Source organism: Helicoverpa armigera, chromosome 1 (assembly GCF_030705265.1).
Source record: "Helicoverpa armigera isolate CAAS_96S chromosome 1, ASM3070526v1, whole genome shotgun sequence".
NCBI lineage: Eukaryota > Metazoa > Arthropoda > Insecta > Lepidoptera > Noctuidae > Helicoverpa > Helicoverpa armigera.
In genome coordinates this window covers 16985516-17001330 of record NC_087120.1, presented here as the reverse complement: position 1 = coordinate 17001330, position 15815 = coordinate 16985516, and the positions used below count along the sequence as shown (strand labels likewise).

At 42.6% G+C, this 15815-nt stretch overlaps 1 protein-coding gene across 8 annotated transcripts in view; it reads right to left on the bottom strand.

The window, feature by feature from the left end:
- Positions 1-15815, bottom strand: part of LOC110381715 (E3 ubiquitin-protein ligase MYCBP2) — a 180219-nt gene that overhangs the window by 156819 nt on the left and 7585 nt on the right. For 4 of the 8 annotated variants that reach the window (XR_010276861.1, XM_049837168.2, XM_049837190.2 and 1 more), the window contains exons 12-30: positions 15617-15728; positions 14436-14598; positions 13683-13792; positions 12678-12725; positions 12316-12393; positions 11889-11936; positions 11580-11627; positions 11084-11248; positions 10769-10944; positions 10460-10685; positions 9884-10379; positions 9602-9768; positions 9338-9522; positions 8374-9258; positions 8196-8300; positions 7746-7982; positions 7449-7658; positions 5876-6010; positions 4460-4638 (exon numbers count right to left, since the gene is read on the bottom strand). Coding sequence is in view for 7 of the 8 variants with exons in the window: in XM_049837168.2 (XP_049693125.2) it covers positions 4460-4638; positions 5876-6010; positions 7449-7658; positions 7746-7982; positions 8196-8300; positions 8374-9258; positions 9338-9522; positions 9602-9768; positions 9884-10379; positions 10460-10685; positions 10769-10944; positions 11084-11248; positions 11580-11627; positions 11889-11936; positions 12316-12393; positions 12678-12725; positions 13683-13792; positions 14436-14598; positions 15617-15728 (3773 nt within the window). In the remaining variant the exon portion in view is untranslated. The remainder of the gene's footprint in view (positions 1-4459; positions 4639-5875; positions 6011-7448; positions 7659-7745; positions 7983-8195; positions 8301-8373; positions 9259-9337; positions 9523-9601; positions 9769-9883; positions 10380-10459; positions 10686-10768; positions 10945-11083; positions 11249-11579; positions 11628-11888; positions 11937-12315; positions 12394-12677; positions 12726-13682; positions 13793-14435; positions 14599-15616; positions 15729-15815) is intronic. The other 4 variants (XM_049837173.2, XM_049837181.2, XM_049837180.2 and 1 more) reach the window with 4 other exon arrangements.

Below are 15815 nucleotides of genomic sequence, written 5' to 3'. Positions count from 1 at the left end.
ACAGTACTACTCTTCCCGATTGAAATTCATTTTTATTTTGAACGCTAAGAGTTTAAATTTTCATGAAATATGTATACAGCTACGATAGTTTGATCTTCCCTATATTTTATTTGGCCTGTTAGTATGAAAAAACTCCACTTTAGTTATAAAATGGTATGTATTGGGAAATAAAACTCGCAAAAATATAAATTAAAATGGGGTTAATGCGGGGAAAGTAGTACTATATAATGCTTTAGTTAGAAATTCCTAGAAAATTGTGCTGTCCCCAAAAAATTACATCAAATTTCATTAAAAAAACACGTTTTTGGTACTTTAAGAGGGGTATATCTCTAAATCCCTACGTGCAAGTGCAACTTTATGTCCTGGACTTCGATTACGTACCAAATATTCTACAAGAAATTGTATGTATATTTCACCTTTGCACCAAAAAAATAATAATGATTTGTTGACCAGTGTTATTGTCAATAAGGTCGAACACTCTGAACGTCTATTCGCATCAACAGCCGAATATATGAAGATCGCGCAGTCGCCGCGTCGCGAGCCGCGTATAGCGCGACGATGTTACACAAAAATAATCCTTATAGCATGATTCAGTGTTCACGCGCAATGGCTTATTATGGTTCATATACCATGGTAGCGTGCGGTTATGGTATTTCGTGTACAACTTTGGTATTTCTTTACCGATTTATATGATTCTTTTTTATTGAATAGGTAATAATGTTAAACATTTTAAATTAGGGATGAGTGAGAGTGTTATGAGCGTAAGAGTAGACAAATATAATCAGAAAGCTCCGAATTGCTAAGCTATCGAGACTTACATGTGTTATTGTGAGTCAACCATAAAAGATAGACATAATTATGCTGTCGTTATATAATATTTTTTACATAATTTTAAGGAAAACATTTCCGTCATACATGGTTTCTATATAGCTTTAACCATTAGGGCTACACATGCGACGGAAGCTTAAAAAATAGAGAAACTTCTCCCGTTTTCCCAACATTTTCCTTCACTGCTCTGCTCCTACTGGCCTTAGCGTGGTGAAAAGTATCTTATAACCTGCCCAGGAGTATGAAGAATAATTGTACCAAGTTTCGTTACAATAAGTCGAGTAGTTTTTGTTTCTATAACGAACATACAGACAGACAAAAAATTTACTGATTGCATTTTTGGCATCAGTATCGATCACTAATCACCCCCTGATAGTTATTTTGGAAATATATTCAATGTAGAATTGACCTCTCTACAGATTTATTATAAGTATAGATTAAAACGATGAAATGCGCTATCATTAATTGTAGAAATTGCTCAGGATCCAAACTCAAACATACCGATAGGATAATTATGTATATGATAGGATATTAATGCATTATCAGTTTTCTGAAAATCACGTCAAAAACTTTTCAAAACGCCCATGAACTTTCTACCAGGAATTAGTCCAAAACAAGGTATCACCAGTTTCTTAGCAAATCTACAAAATTCAAATTTAGAATACACTCTCACGCATGCTTGGCTAACCCTTTTGATGCTAGTAACATACTACAGTCATTAAAACCCTTTGAAACACACGTGAAGTCCTTAAAAGCAAGATTTCGCATAGATGCCCGCTTTTTTTGCAAAAGAGTGTATTTTAACTTTAAAACATATTTTTAGCTATTTTTAGCTAGCATATTATAGAGACATCTGTCGTCGAATAGCTGCATTTCTAAAACTTCTAAGTGAAAATTCATTTAGAAGTTCTAGAAGTATTATTTTCGTATCAATTTTGTAGGTATCAATGTATATTCATCATCATCCTCCGAGCCTTTTCCCAAACTATGTTGGGGTCGGCTTCCAGTCTAACCGGATTCAGCTGAGTACCAGTGCTTTACAAGAAGCGACTGCCTATCTGACCTCCTCAACCCAGTTACCCGGGCAACCCGATACCCCTTGGTTAGACTGGTGTCAGACTTACTGGCTTCTGACTACCCGTAACGACTGCCAAGGATGTTTAATGACAGCCGGGACCTACAGTTTAACGTGCCATCCGAAACACAGTCATTGGTGTCTAAGATATACTTAGAAAGTACATACAAACTTAGAAAAGTTGCATTGGTACTTGCCTGACCTGGAATCGAAGCCGCGCCCTCATACTCGAGAGGTCGGTTCTTTGCCCACTAGGCCACCACGACTTTTTTTTTTCAAGGTATCAATGTATATTATTGGTATCAATTTTTGCCTTAAAAACCGGCCAAGTGCGAGTCGGAATCGCGCAAGGAGGGTTCCGTACCTTTATTTGGAAAATGAGCAAAAAAATCACGTTTGTTGTATGGGAGCCCATCAAAATATTTATTTTATTCTAGTTTTCAGTATTTGTTGTTATAACGGCAACAGAAATACATCATCTGTGAAAATTTAAACTCTCTAACTATCACGGTTCATGAGATACAGCCTGGTGACAGACGGACGGACGGACAGAGGAGCGAAAACAAATAGGGTCCCGTTTTACCCTTTGGTACGAAACCCTAAAAATCAGCTTAATTTTTCCTTGCATCCTACAAGTTTTTTTTTTATAGATTATTTACAAACCAAAACATATGATATAATGATAATTTAAAATTATAAAAACACCATCTTTCGGTAAGTAGTCGACTTAATATTTGAAGTAAAATTGTATTCATCAAGACAGAGAGACCCGTTACAAGATTTTTTATTTTTTTAGATTTCCCGTTAATACTTTTTATAGGTGAAATTTACTTCATATCCCTAAATGAGCATTCCCAAGATCAAGAACCCATTTTCAATCATGTAACATTATTGACAAAAGCTATTACCCAAAATTATTGTAACATAGGACTGAAATACTACTCCAAACTTGAAAACATTGTGTTATCTAAAAGGCATCATTTGAATAAAATCGTTTTCTTCAGTGGCCAATAACGAGCATTTTAGCAAAGCAAATTAAACCATCCGCTCGCCGATCCAGGCCAACCTTTCTTCTTCTATTGTTAGTCAGCAAAGAGAAAACTGCCTCAAAGATTTTTTTGTTCATTTCTATTTATTATAATATACACTTTTTATTTCTGTTTATACTATGGGAGCGGCTTTACATGTTTTAAATTAAATTATTTACCTAAAAAAATAATATAGTACCTACTTATAACCTTACCTACTCAGTTTTTTTATGACCATAAACTGGCGGTGTGCTTTGTACTGCTTTAATACTGAAGTGTAAATAATATTATTGTAGTATATTTGTTATAAGCGGTAAACATTTCTTAAAAAAGGTCTTATGTAAAAGCTGCAATTATCTTAAAATATATAACTCTTAACTATGTATTTTATTTTATCTAAGAAAAAACAAAAAGGTAAAAAAGTACTTTTGTAAGAAGATTTCTCGATATGTGTGAATATGAATTTCTTTGTTAGGGTGGATGAACAAGGATTTTCCTGTCTATCGCTTTATAGAATGATATTTTTCAGTTTAAAATTATAGGTGACGAATAAGATGTGACGAATATTGGTGTAGATTTATTTATATTCATCATCAGCAATGTTTTACATAGATATGTAGAAAGTGAAGTAATAAACATTTTTTTATAATAAACAATCTCCCGTAGATACTTTTTGAATGTAACTTTACCCAGAGCAACATCCGACACACAAAGTCTGCCATTTAGTGGATGCGCTGTTATGATATAGGTGTGAAAACTCCAATTTCGATAAACACTGTCCCTATAATTTTAATTCCCATTTTTCTTGGTGAACTTCATAATATGGCAACATCGAAAATAACAACAATCATCATCAGCACGGTTCTAGAACAAAGGCTAGTAGACGGACTAACACAATGACATAAGTTGATACTTAAATTACACCATGGGGGTTCACCATTTTAGACCCGTGGTGAATAAAATAGATTTTTAATCGAGTCTCCGTTTAATGATTCCTAGTAGAATTGTACCTATTTCATTTATGGGGGATAAATAATTTGTTGTGTGTTCTCTGCACACGATAATACTTATATGAGTATTATTTTTCTAACTTTTTTTATCTCTCTTTTTCTTCGTTCATTTCAAATGAATGCTTCTTCAAACTTTCTAATTCAATTACTATTTTTAAAGAATTGTCAAGTTAGAGTATTTACTTTACTTTTTACTGTCACTAGTGGTCGATGTTAGTTTAGGGTTGGATTTTAATTATCCTATTCTAAGCTAGAGGGATTTACAAAAAATGGGTGGCTTCCCATAAAAGACATATAAGGGTGGAGCACGGGTGGAGCCAGTAACGTTCCTCGTCCCCCGCTCACCCGAATTTTCGCGCGCTGCTTTGTTAGGAGATTTTACGTTAGGAAACCTCCGCTAGTTATTTTGTCCTCCGTGGTCTATAATATTAGTGTTATGATGTAATTGATTTAAAATGAGGACATCATTAGCAATAATATATGTACTTAAAAACAATGTCGCTAAGTAAGAGGGATACCCGTAGTAAACGAGGCAGGGTATCTGCCCCCGGGCGAGCGTGGTGCCGTTGAAGCTGAGCGAGCACGAGGCGAACCGGAAGGTGGTGCCGTCGGGGCCCTTCACGGACGGCAGCCCGCAGTCGCCGTTGGCGGTGCGCCCGCCATGGTTGCACAGCCGGATGGCGTAGCGCAACTCCTCCTGAACACGCAGTCTCACAATATGTCACTATTCGACCACATCTAATACATGCCTTTTTTTTAACGACTTCGAAAATCATCAAATGACCCCTCTCCCGCTGTAGGTTAGCAGCGGTGAGGGAGTGTCAGCCTTTTACTGACTAAAAATCATTGTGTTCAGTCGTAGGCCTTTTATGTACCAGAGCCGCGGTAACTCTTTCGAATAATCCCGCAGCCCGGCAGATGTAATACATGCCTCTAATATAATGAAGCTTCAGAAAGTATATATGTTACAGCCAAAGTAATAAGTCCGCACATTATACATATTATCTCGCTATTATTTATAATATCTACTCAATTTGGATAAAGTGATAATTGACACAGAATTAATCACATTAACTAGCAATTTTATATAATATCTCCATAGACTTAGATAATGTAATAAAACAAGTAGGTAAAGATTATTATTTCATGTTAACTAACTAAAGTGCCTGGTAGCTGACCTTAATATAATTCGAAAAAGGCTAGTTAGCACAGAGCACCCCATAATAGTAGCGAAAAGTCCCCTCTTTGAATTGTGGCTCGGGCCACTGTACCGACGGCCCGGAGTGTGACCTGCCCGGGAAGGGCACCGCCGTGTCCTCGTCGAGACAGTCGGCAGCGGCGACCTCTCGCACCCGGCCCTGGTTCAAGCCAAGGTCCGGGGCGGGAGGTACTGGGATGCCATCGTCTCCTTCTGTGTGGTCGAGAGACGACTCCCAGCCACTGTAGACGTGAGCCTGTGCGATGAGTTCGGGTGCCTTATCGGCCTTCCGTCTCCTGGGAGACACGGACCCGTCTCGGCGGCGCGCGTTGCTCAACGCGTGGGTTAAAGCCACTAACAGACTGACCTCACGCTGCACGCTCACGCTCACGCTGCTCTCCCACAGTGGGAGGAATCATTTGATCATTTATCATAAAAAGAGTCGATAATAACTTGAACCGTTTCTAAGAATTAGTAAGTAGTCAGACGATTATACCATATTTATTACTTTGGCTAAGATGGACCAGCTATTATGAATTAGATCCAGATAAGGTGATTAATCTATCACACTGTCTAGTCAATTTGGGTATTATATACAATGACTAGTCATTATGTATAATATATATTTAATTACTTTGGCTGTAACATATACACGTTTAAAGCTGATATCGTAATCATAATAGTATCGTCGTCTGTATGAGGAGTTCTTTCTACTAGCAGTCTCGTGTAAGTTTACCTTGAGCACGACGGGGCGCTCGAACTTGAGCTGCACCATGTCGTGGTGCAGGTCGGCGGCGCTGTAGGTGCCGTGCGCGATCTCCACGCTCACCCAGCAGTGCGTGGGGTTGGCCTCCTCGGGCACCGCGCGCAGCTGCAACCAAACACCTTACTACTACTTGCTACTCTACTATATAAAGCAGCTATTTATAATTATTAAACCATAATAGTCTAAAACACGCTTTTGACTTTGATTCCAAACAGCCAGTCCGCCATCTTGGAGGGACCGCCATATAGGATTTATAATGTCCTTTCGTAGCTAGTCATGCAACTCAGAGCGAGTGCAAAATGTCATCCTAATCGAAGACCGGGAAGTGGGTCAAATTAAGATTAAAAAATTTTCTTACATATAGGAGAGTTGCCTATATTGTACCAGTTAACAAACTTCATAAGCTATCACAAAAACTACTTTATTTTAAAGGAATATATTACTATAAATAAAAAGGTTGTTCTATTAGCAAACATTTTGTATGGAAAGAAAATGAGGAATTTCAAAAATAAATATGAAAATTAAAGTTTAAAAAAATTTCAAAAAGTACAATTTAGAAAACTGGTTTCCTTAATTGTACCATAGGTTTCCTAAATTGTACTTCATATTCTAAATGAGATTAAAGTGATTCTTATTAACTAAAAGTATAAACATGTCTATGAAAAATATTATTCAAATAAAAAATAAAATATGGAAAAGTATTTTGGAATTAAATTTTTATTTTTCGGTTTATTTTTCAAACAATCTAAGGCCTTTTTCAAGTCATCTTGTGTCTTTTATAATATTTTTTATCTTCTCCAGACATCTGAAAACATTTCAATCTAGTACACGTAAATAGTTCATATATGAAAATTGTACCGGTTTTTATTGGTAGGTGCCAGGTGTGCTAACACCTGGTACAAATTAGGCAACTCTACCTTTTAATTTTATTTGAGCCGGCATTATAACCTCGAAATGCTAAACATAAAACAATAGTCTCAAAACAGGCCACTAATATGTCTACTTTCCAAAAACATACATAACAGTTGAAGTGTATTTAACGTTGCTACAAGAAATCCTTACGTAAGCACCCATAAAATAATACTAGAACGCCGCAAAACATATTTTTGTTTACTACAATTTACTATGTTGTGTTATCGAATCCAAAATGGCAGCGTTTGCGTCATTTTGGTAGAACTGCTTTTTGGTGTTACCAATTTAAAACTGAACATTACAGTTTAGTAGATTTTGAGGTGGTACAATTTACGAGCCGGTCCAATTTATGCAACTCGACCCTACATAGTTACAAGTGAAGCTAATATAAGCGTATTATAACAAACATATGATGTTAAGAGGGATCCTGTAAAATTTAAAACACAGTTTTATATTTTGTCAATGTCATAAGTCAGCATGTTACCAGCTCTGAGTCGGTGAATTCGTGCACTCGTCTATCATTCCATTATACTTAGGTATATCAATAAATATCAATCAAAGTTATCAGTGTACCCAATCCGCACAGTACAGAGTGGTTGTTGGTCGGTTTGAGGCTTGGGAGCAAGGTTACCCGCACGTCGTGCAGCAGCTCCATGGAGTAGTCGTAGCTGCCGAGGCCGCCGTAGACGCCGACGCCGACGAGCGTGACGCCGGGCCGGTCCACCGTGAAGCAGATGGCGTCGGGGCTGCCGTTGCCGGTGTTCCACGCCCGCGTCTGATTCACGCGCATGAACCGCGACGGCGTCACCAGGTTCTTCACCGTGTTCGACTCGCTCTCCTCCTACAATACACATTATTGCATTAGATACGGAGTTAGCATGTTGACTACATGTAATGATAGGTACAGGCGTCTGGTGCGTAGACTGACCCGCACGCTGGTGGCGCTGATGGAGAGCTCGGCTACGATCCTGGCGATGAGTTTGCAGCAGAACTCGGCGAGGCGCTCGTTCTGCTTGATCTCGCCGTGGTCGTGCGCCTGTCCGCACGGCCGCGACGTCATCTGCTCCTTGATGGGGATCATCACGATGTCCAGCAGCCGCGGGATCACGTCCAGCAGGTGCCACTCTGCGGGATTCGCTTTCGAGTCCGCCTCGCCTTCCAGTTGCTGCACAACCAGATCACATTTCATCATTCTATTATTTCTCATACTAATGGTCCAAGAGCAAGGCAAGGTTGAGACAAACAAAGCAGAACATGCTTCGAAATAATATATTGGTATGTAAAAATATTGTGATTGCAAATTAATGATTTCAATACAACGTTGTAAAGTTCTGTCGACAGTGAGAATCTAAATGAAATTGTTGATGTGAAATATTACCTTTGGCATATCTCTGTTGTTAGCCCTTGGAGGAATCGGGGGTGGTTTTTGTGAGTGCGACGCACGAGGCACGGTCGCGGACTTGGAAGGAACCTCTTTGATTACCTACGAAATACATAGAAAGATGATGTATGTGTGTGGCGGCGACGTGTCCGCGCGCAGTGGGGGTGAGGCGTACCTTGGCGTCGGGCGTGGGCGGCGTGAGCGGCACGACGTGGTGCAGCAGGTCGCGCAGACAGCGCGAGGCGCAGAGCGCGGCGCAGGTGGCGGCCAGCTCCTGGCGCACGCGCGGCGGCACGGCGCCCCCGCGCACCGCCTGCAGCAGCGAGCACGCCTGCGCCCACTTGAGCGCCGCCGTGGGGAAGAACGCGTGGAAGCACGCCGTCACCGTGTCGTGCGCCTCCGCCAGCACGGCCGAGCTCAGCTCCAGCGCGAACTGCACGTAGCACGCGCGGTTGCTCTTGCTCTTGCCCGGCTTGCGAGCCAGCATAGCGCACGTCGGCGTCGGCTCCGCCATTATCGACTGGATCAGGTTCCGCACCTCCGCGATAGCTTCGAAGTACGACATGTACTCGTGCGAGTTACGCTTCCTATTGTTTTGAGGATATATCTCATTGATGTAAGACTTGACGAGTCTCAAACATGCTCTGATTACGTAAACCAGTCGCTTCTGATGCTTCATTATCATCAACTTTTGATAGTTAATCGGTATCGTTCCGTTTGTCTCTAGACTGGATTCTTTGAAAGTAGTCCAGCTCCATTGTAATAAGGTTATGAGGGACTTGAAACACGCCACCGTCACTTTTCTGGATAGATTCTTGCTTAGGACGACAACTGGTTCTCCGAAGTCCACTACTTTGAGGGGTAATGCATGATCAGGATTGACAGTGTTGTAGATGAAACACGGTATTTGACCGGCGTTTACGTCTGTTCCGTTATTAGATTTCTTGGAGGTTTTGAAATGGAAACCGATCTCATCATTGATGACCATGGCTTGTCCCGCCGAGCCGCAGTCGGAGGAGGGTCCGCTGATGCAGGCCCACGCGACGTACCAGCGGTTAGCCTGCAAGCAGTCGAGTGAAGGTGAGGTGGCGAAGCGGAGTCGGCACGGCATGCAGCATGCACAGTAGGGCGACAGTTACGGCGAGCGGCACGGGCGTGTCGAACATGACGGGGTAGCGGTCGCGCGGCGGGCACTCGTACACGATGTCGTCGGTCTCGCGCAGCAGCTCGCCGTCGCCCTCCTGCTCGCCGCCCTCCATGCCCAGGTCGAACAGCTTCACCTTCGCCGTGTAGTCGCCGCGCCCGCCGTACAGGCCGATGCCGCCTGCCAACAACACACCACGCAACTCAGACTACACTCATTCTATATAATACATCAACATAATGACACTCAATAACTTTACCCAGTATGATATCGGTGTCACACATGAAGCGAATAGCTTCTACCGAATGTCCCGAGTATCCCCAGCCACCGCCGTTGCTATCGAATCGGTTCACAGTCAGAAACTCCTCCTTCACCGCCAATATAGGGGAGCCCAAGCTTTCTCTTCGCGAATCCGCTTGGTTTAACCTAAAACATTAAAAACCAAAAAATACAAATAGTATTACGAACACGTTCGAGTTACCTGACGATTGAAACTTAGGCCTTAAGTCGCACAATGTATAGGTGTGCGAACACTACAAACCTGATGTCATGTGCATAAGTCAAGGAGTCCAAGCAGCCGAGCAGATGCAGGGCGGCGTGGATGCGCGTCACCGTGCAGCCGCCCACCGACGGGATCGCCAGCTCCTGGTTCAGCACCGACATGTTCGACAGCGCCACGTTGTCCGTCGGACGATCCTCGTCTCGACACGAAAGGTCAAAGTTCTCCAAGTTCTTAAAGTCCTCCAAGCGTTTCATACTCCCGTAGTTGGGGTACTCGAAGTCACCTTCATCGAAATATGTTTCGGGATCATTGCAACACTTCTGCAGCTTGTGCGAGTCGTAGGCTAGTATGTTGTAGCACTTGATGACCCTCATCTGCGGCTGGTAGCACCACAGCAGGTCGTACAGCGGGTCGAGGCACGCCAGGCTGTTGACGAAGTCCACCTGCTCGGGGCCCGTCCACGTGTTGCACGTGCCGTCCATTCGGTTTATAGTGATGCACTTGAACGTGTGCTCCGGCCGGTTCGGGAGAATTACTGACAAATAAACAAGTACCAGTTAAACAGGGAGTTCTTCAATCGCTGGCAATGACCCGCCGCACACTGCCTGTACTTACTGATGGTGTTGCTGTTCGCTGAGATGGTAGAACTGAACAGGGTGTCTGTCTTGATCAGCGCCTGAGAAACTTGGACAAAGGTTTGGTCTCCGGATGCAGATACCCAAACTGCTTTGCACGAGTGGCGAGGACCTAGCCTGGGCACGCGGCCGGGCGTGGCGTACCAGATGGGGCTTCGGTCCGCTCTCACTGGTTCCTCCATACGTGGCCGGCCAAGCGAGCCTTTCTGATGTACATAAAAACATACTAGTTTATAAAAGCTTCGTTCTCGTTATCGTAGTACATGTTGGAGTGCTATTGCTGGCGCACCTGGTAGCTGCCGAAGGTATAGAGCTCTCCGTCGCGCGTGAGCACGGCGGTGTGGTTGCTGCCGGCGGCGACGCTGGCCGCCTTGGGCACGCGCACGCGCACGATGCGGTGGTGCACGGCGATGTCGCCCGCGCCCAGCTGCCCGTACTGGTTGGAGCCGAACGTCAGCACCTCGCCTGCAACACCAGCGCTCAATGCTACCCTACACTGCGATAACCGACTGGGTACCGTAACTAACACATACCTAGCTATTTGACAGTCATATAATATTGCATTACACGATAAGAGCAGCGAGTAAAGAGACAGCGCAGGTACCGTGTTCGGTGAGCAGCACGGTGTGGTGCAGGCCGCAGGCGACCGCGGCGATGCGGTGTCCGCCGGGCACGGCGACGCGCGCGGGCGGCAGGCTGCTCACCTTGAGCGCCGCGTCGCGCTCCTCCGCGCCGCCGCCCCACGCGCCGTACCGCCCGCCCTCCGCCTCTGCCTCAACATACTCATACATTACTTCGCCAACAGCTGAACCGAACGTTCACTTCTGACCACTGACGATGGAACACCCATTAAGGAGGCGCATAATCAACCGCTAAGCAAGCCAGGTTATATATGTATATGATTTGCTCAAATAAATATTTAATGACCCTATGTGTAACTAAACACCGAAGCAAATAATGTACCGCGCTTTAGGGCATAAATTACCTTGTTTCAAGTTGTCAAATTAAAATTCTTCTTGTCATTGATTTTGATAGATCAGAAGCCTTACTAGGCAATCCCCATTTAAATCTATTGAATACATGTAAGATAGAATGCTCACCGCTCCTCGAGTCTAGGTTGGCGAAGGCTTCCGCGACGTCATCAAGATCTGCGACAGTGACGAAAAACACTCGTGTACAAACAATGCCTATTGAAACACTAACACTTAATAAAAGTATTTTCAACATATTCCTACGGCCTAAAATCTTTTCTGCTGTTTCAACAGTGCTACATAATAATTGTAACAAAAGTTTCTTATAAAAGCTGTTCAGCTAACATGATGTCGGTAGTGAGTACAGCGGACCGCATTCGGTCGCAAGTTGCATGTATACGGTAACAACTAAAGTTTACATAATGTGAGAATGCTCACCGCTCCTTGAGTCGGCTCTAGCGCAGGCTGCATTGTCGTTATCAAGATCTGTGACAGCGACGAAATATTTGTTTAGTATCACTGCCTGCTCTCCTCTGACATCCTACACAAGCAGGTGTTGTGTGGCGTCGCATCATACTACTAACATCATCCTATTACAGACTATATAGTCATTGTCGCGAGGCTTGTCTCTAGTCTAATCAGCCACGATTTGCCAGCCGAAACAAAAAAGCATCGGCAATTTGTTGTACACGCTCATTCGGCTGAACTGCTCATGAAAAAGTTATTTTTTTTATTAATATTTGGATGTCAGTTATATGAGGCAAGTGGCAAACCTGATGGGTGATGGTTGCACCTTACGGAACGGTCACGTAGCAGTTTACACTCTGTTAAGCGTTATGATATGAAATGTTCGCTGTTCACTTACTTATTTCAACGAAACATTGAGATTGATCATCGCTCGCTGAGTCGGCGATAGCAGAGGCTTCACCGTCGTTATCAATATCTGTGATAATGACGTAACATTCTTTTAGTCCCCTTTCTACTTCAAATATATCATAAATTTTAAGATTGTAGATATAATGTTTGTTTAATTTTCATCCAAGAATTTCTTGGCAGAATGGTTAAAATTTTCAGCGAACAAACGGTGACGCATAATAATGTACCTATTTCATAATACCGGGATACGTTTCCCTAGCAAATGAACAAATGGTCATATCTAGTGTGGCGAGAAAATTTGAATAGCTAGTTGTTGCGAGCTTAGGTGTACAAAACATAGAGAGTGCTCACCGCGGTTGGCGTCGCCGAGAGCAGAGGCCTCTCCGTCGTCGTCAACATCTGCGCAGTGACGGATACAGTTTAGCTCTCACGTGAACGACATACGCGTCTCACATCACACAATTATTTTTGGTCGAATTTCATTGCGCGTACAGCAGCTGTGCCGGGTCTGAGCCCGTTGATTGTTTTAGCAACATGTTTTGTAAAACATGTAAAACTTGACTAATTATTATTTTTGGTCGTGGAGCATTGAATGGTACATTTTGAAGTCGGTAGGTTCTCTCGAGCGAGGTAAATACTGCTAGGTAAGTAACTGAGTTATATCTGAAATGAAAGCATGAAGGAGGAGCACGTGTCGTATGAGTGCAGAAAGCGTGGCAGCATGGCAGCATGGCAGCATGGCAGCATGGCAGCATGGCAACGGCTACAGGCGCCAAGCGGTAATGCCAGCGTGACTCGTGTCGTGCATGCCACCTCTCGTGTACGGACACCTATTACCGATGCTAATCTATAATTGGCTAAGCTGCGATACATTCAAATGGCAAAAGATTCTACACGAACGAGGGTATAGTTAGGATGTAGAAAATGCAAGAACAATAGAAAAGTGCTGAAGTGAAAAGAATTAGGTAAGTACCGGCAATTAATAAAGACAGTTTGACAAAATTGAAAATTTTAGAACGTAATTATATTATTTTACCAGTTACAAGCCCGGGAGATACTTGTTTGAAATGAATTAGGTAAGCACCGTGATATCGTATGTTCTTTGCAAATTGGCCGTGTTGTGATGCCACTGCGTTCCATGCCTAATATGATTATGCTTTGGTACGCTAGTCGTAGCAAAGTATTTATATTATAGGCCTATGAGTTATTGGTGCTAAATTAAATTAAGTTTATTCAAACAGTTGCACCAAATAGCCAGCAGAATGGAACGTGGTGAATCATTGTGAGCGAAATGAAAATCGGCCAAAGACAATTGGTTATTGAGAGATTTGGTGTGGGTAGCGGCGTGTGACTGACCGCTGGTGGAGTGCGAGGGCTGGTCGTGGCGGGCGGGCGCGGCGTCGGCGCAGCGCCGGCAGATGCCGCACGCCGAGCACCCGCTGTCGCCCTCGCCGCAACCGCAGCGCCTCAAACATACCATGCCACGTTACTGCCTCTGCTATCTCAACGGACATATTCATTCTAAACTAATTCAATACATCTTACAAAAAGTATCTTAAGTATAAAAGTATGAAAGATGTATTTTACAGTTTAAAGCTTAACTTGATTGAAGAACTGTCAACTTCCAGGCTTCGGACATGCTTCTGCAAAAGTTTCTAAAACCCACAAAGCGATTTCTGCTCGTCCCGGGAATCGAACCCGAGTTCTCATGCACAGCAGTGGCGCTATCAACAACTAGACTTAAATAAATTATTATAAAGAGGATGTTTTGTTTGTTTGTACAGGCGATACTATTGAACCGATTTGAAATAGGTATTATTTAATTATTGGGAAGCTACACCACCTTTAAGTAAGATGGGCTATATTTTATCCGGGTACATGTAGTTTCAACCCAGAATATTGCATAATGTTTAAAGAAACATTATAAGGTAGTATGGTATAAGTTAGTGTTTGGAGCAGTGTGAGTGGTGTGAATTTGGATTCCCGCCCACGTGCAAGGAGGGCACAGGGGGTTTTAGCCGGCACACCACTCCGCCTCTGCGCAGGCGGAGGATGTCCATGAGGTTTTCCCCTCGAAAAAAAGTAAAGAGTAAGTAGTTGTTAACTGACTGTCCGGGCAGGCGGTCGGGCAGGTGCGCGCAGTGGCAGGCGCTGGCGAAGCCGGTGCAGTGGCGGCACAGCACGCACACGCGGCACTGCCCCGCGCCCCACGCGTGCCCGCCCGCGCAAGCGCGCGGACCCTCCGCGCCGCCGCGTCGCCCGCCCCACGCTTCTGTGAACCACACCGTGCCTCACTCACTTATTACACATTCACATTTACAATGCACCTATTTATGCAATCAGCTAACCTGAACATTTATGAAATTTAACAACACAGGAAATCACACCACAAAAAGAACGGTACAATTGGCGGTCTTATGGCTAAACAGCGATTTCTTCCAGACTTTATCTAACTAAAGAATACATTGAAAACGGGTTTAGGGTGTGCATACATCTAGAGAATATACATAGTGATTAGTGATGAATATACATTAAATACCAAAGATATAAAGAATAAATATATAAATGGTCAATAAACGAAAAATAAAGATACGAGAATAACAATACAGCAATAGTATTGAATATAATATAATATTTTTATTTGTAAAACATAGGTATTGACAAAATAAAGATCTTACGTATGTATAACTAGAACGCTATATTTTGTCATTAAGACGTACAAATGTAGTAGAGAGAAAAAAAACTTAACATTAAATTGACAAAAAAATAGTAATTAAATCATCAGAAAACAAAATAAACAACAATAAATACAATTCTCAGAGACATATCATTCAAATATTCATCCAAAGAGTAGTAACATTTTTCGGTCAATACTGCCTGAAGAGCCCTTTTGAATTTACTAAGAGGTAGATCTCGGACTAAGGTGGGAATTTTATTGTTAATTCTTGGAGCCAAACCAAACAAAAGCTCTTTTTGAGTAAAGAAGTCTTACAGTTTACGTGACACAATTTATGTATTATTTTCAGAAATAGTTGTGGATTAGACTTGACAAACAGTGCGGTTTCTAAAATATAAAGTGAAGGGAAAGTTAGGAGTTTATATTTTTGAAAATATGGTATGCAACTGTCTGTAGTTTTAAGACTACACATTGAACGAATACATCTTTTCTGCATCCTAAAAACCAGCTCTCTATCAGTTGACTGTCTCCAAAATATTAAACCAAATCTCAAAATTGAAGTATAGTATATTAGTCAATGAGCCAAGTACTGTACTCCTAATAAATTACTTACTCTCTTTAGTGTATCCAAACTCCCGTCCGCATTGACCCTTGTTGTTGATACCGAATGTGTACACCAAACCGAAGTTCGTGAGAGCCACGGCGTGAGCTTTGCCGAGCGCCACCTGCGTGCATAAAATATCCAATTAATATCTAACGATTTATCATTTTGTTTAGAAAGAGCTGCTATAGGCCTATTTGAATTTAAAAAA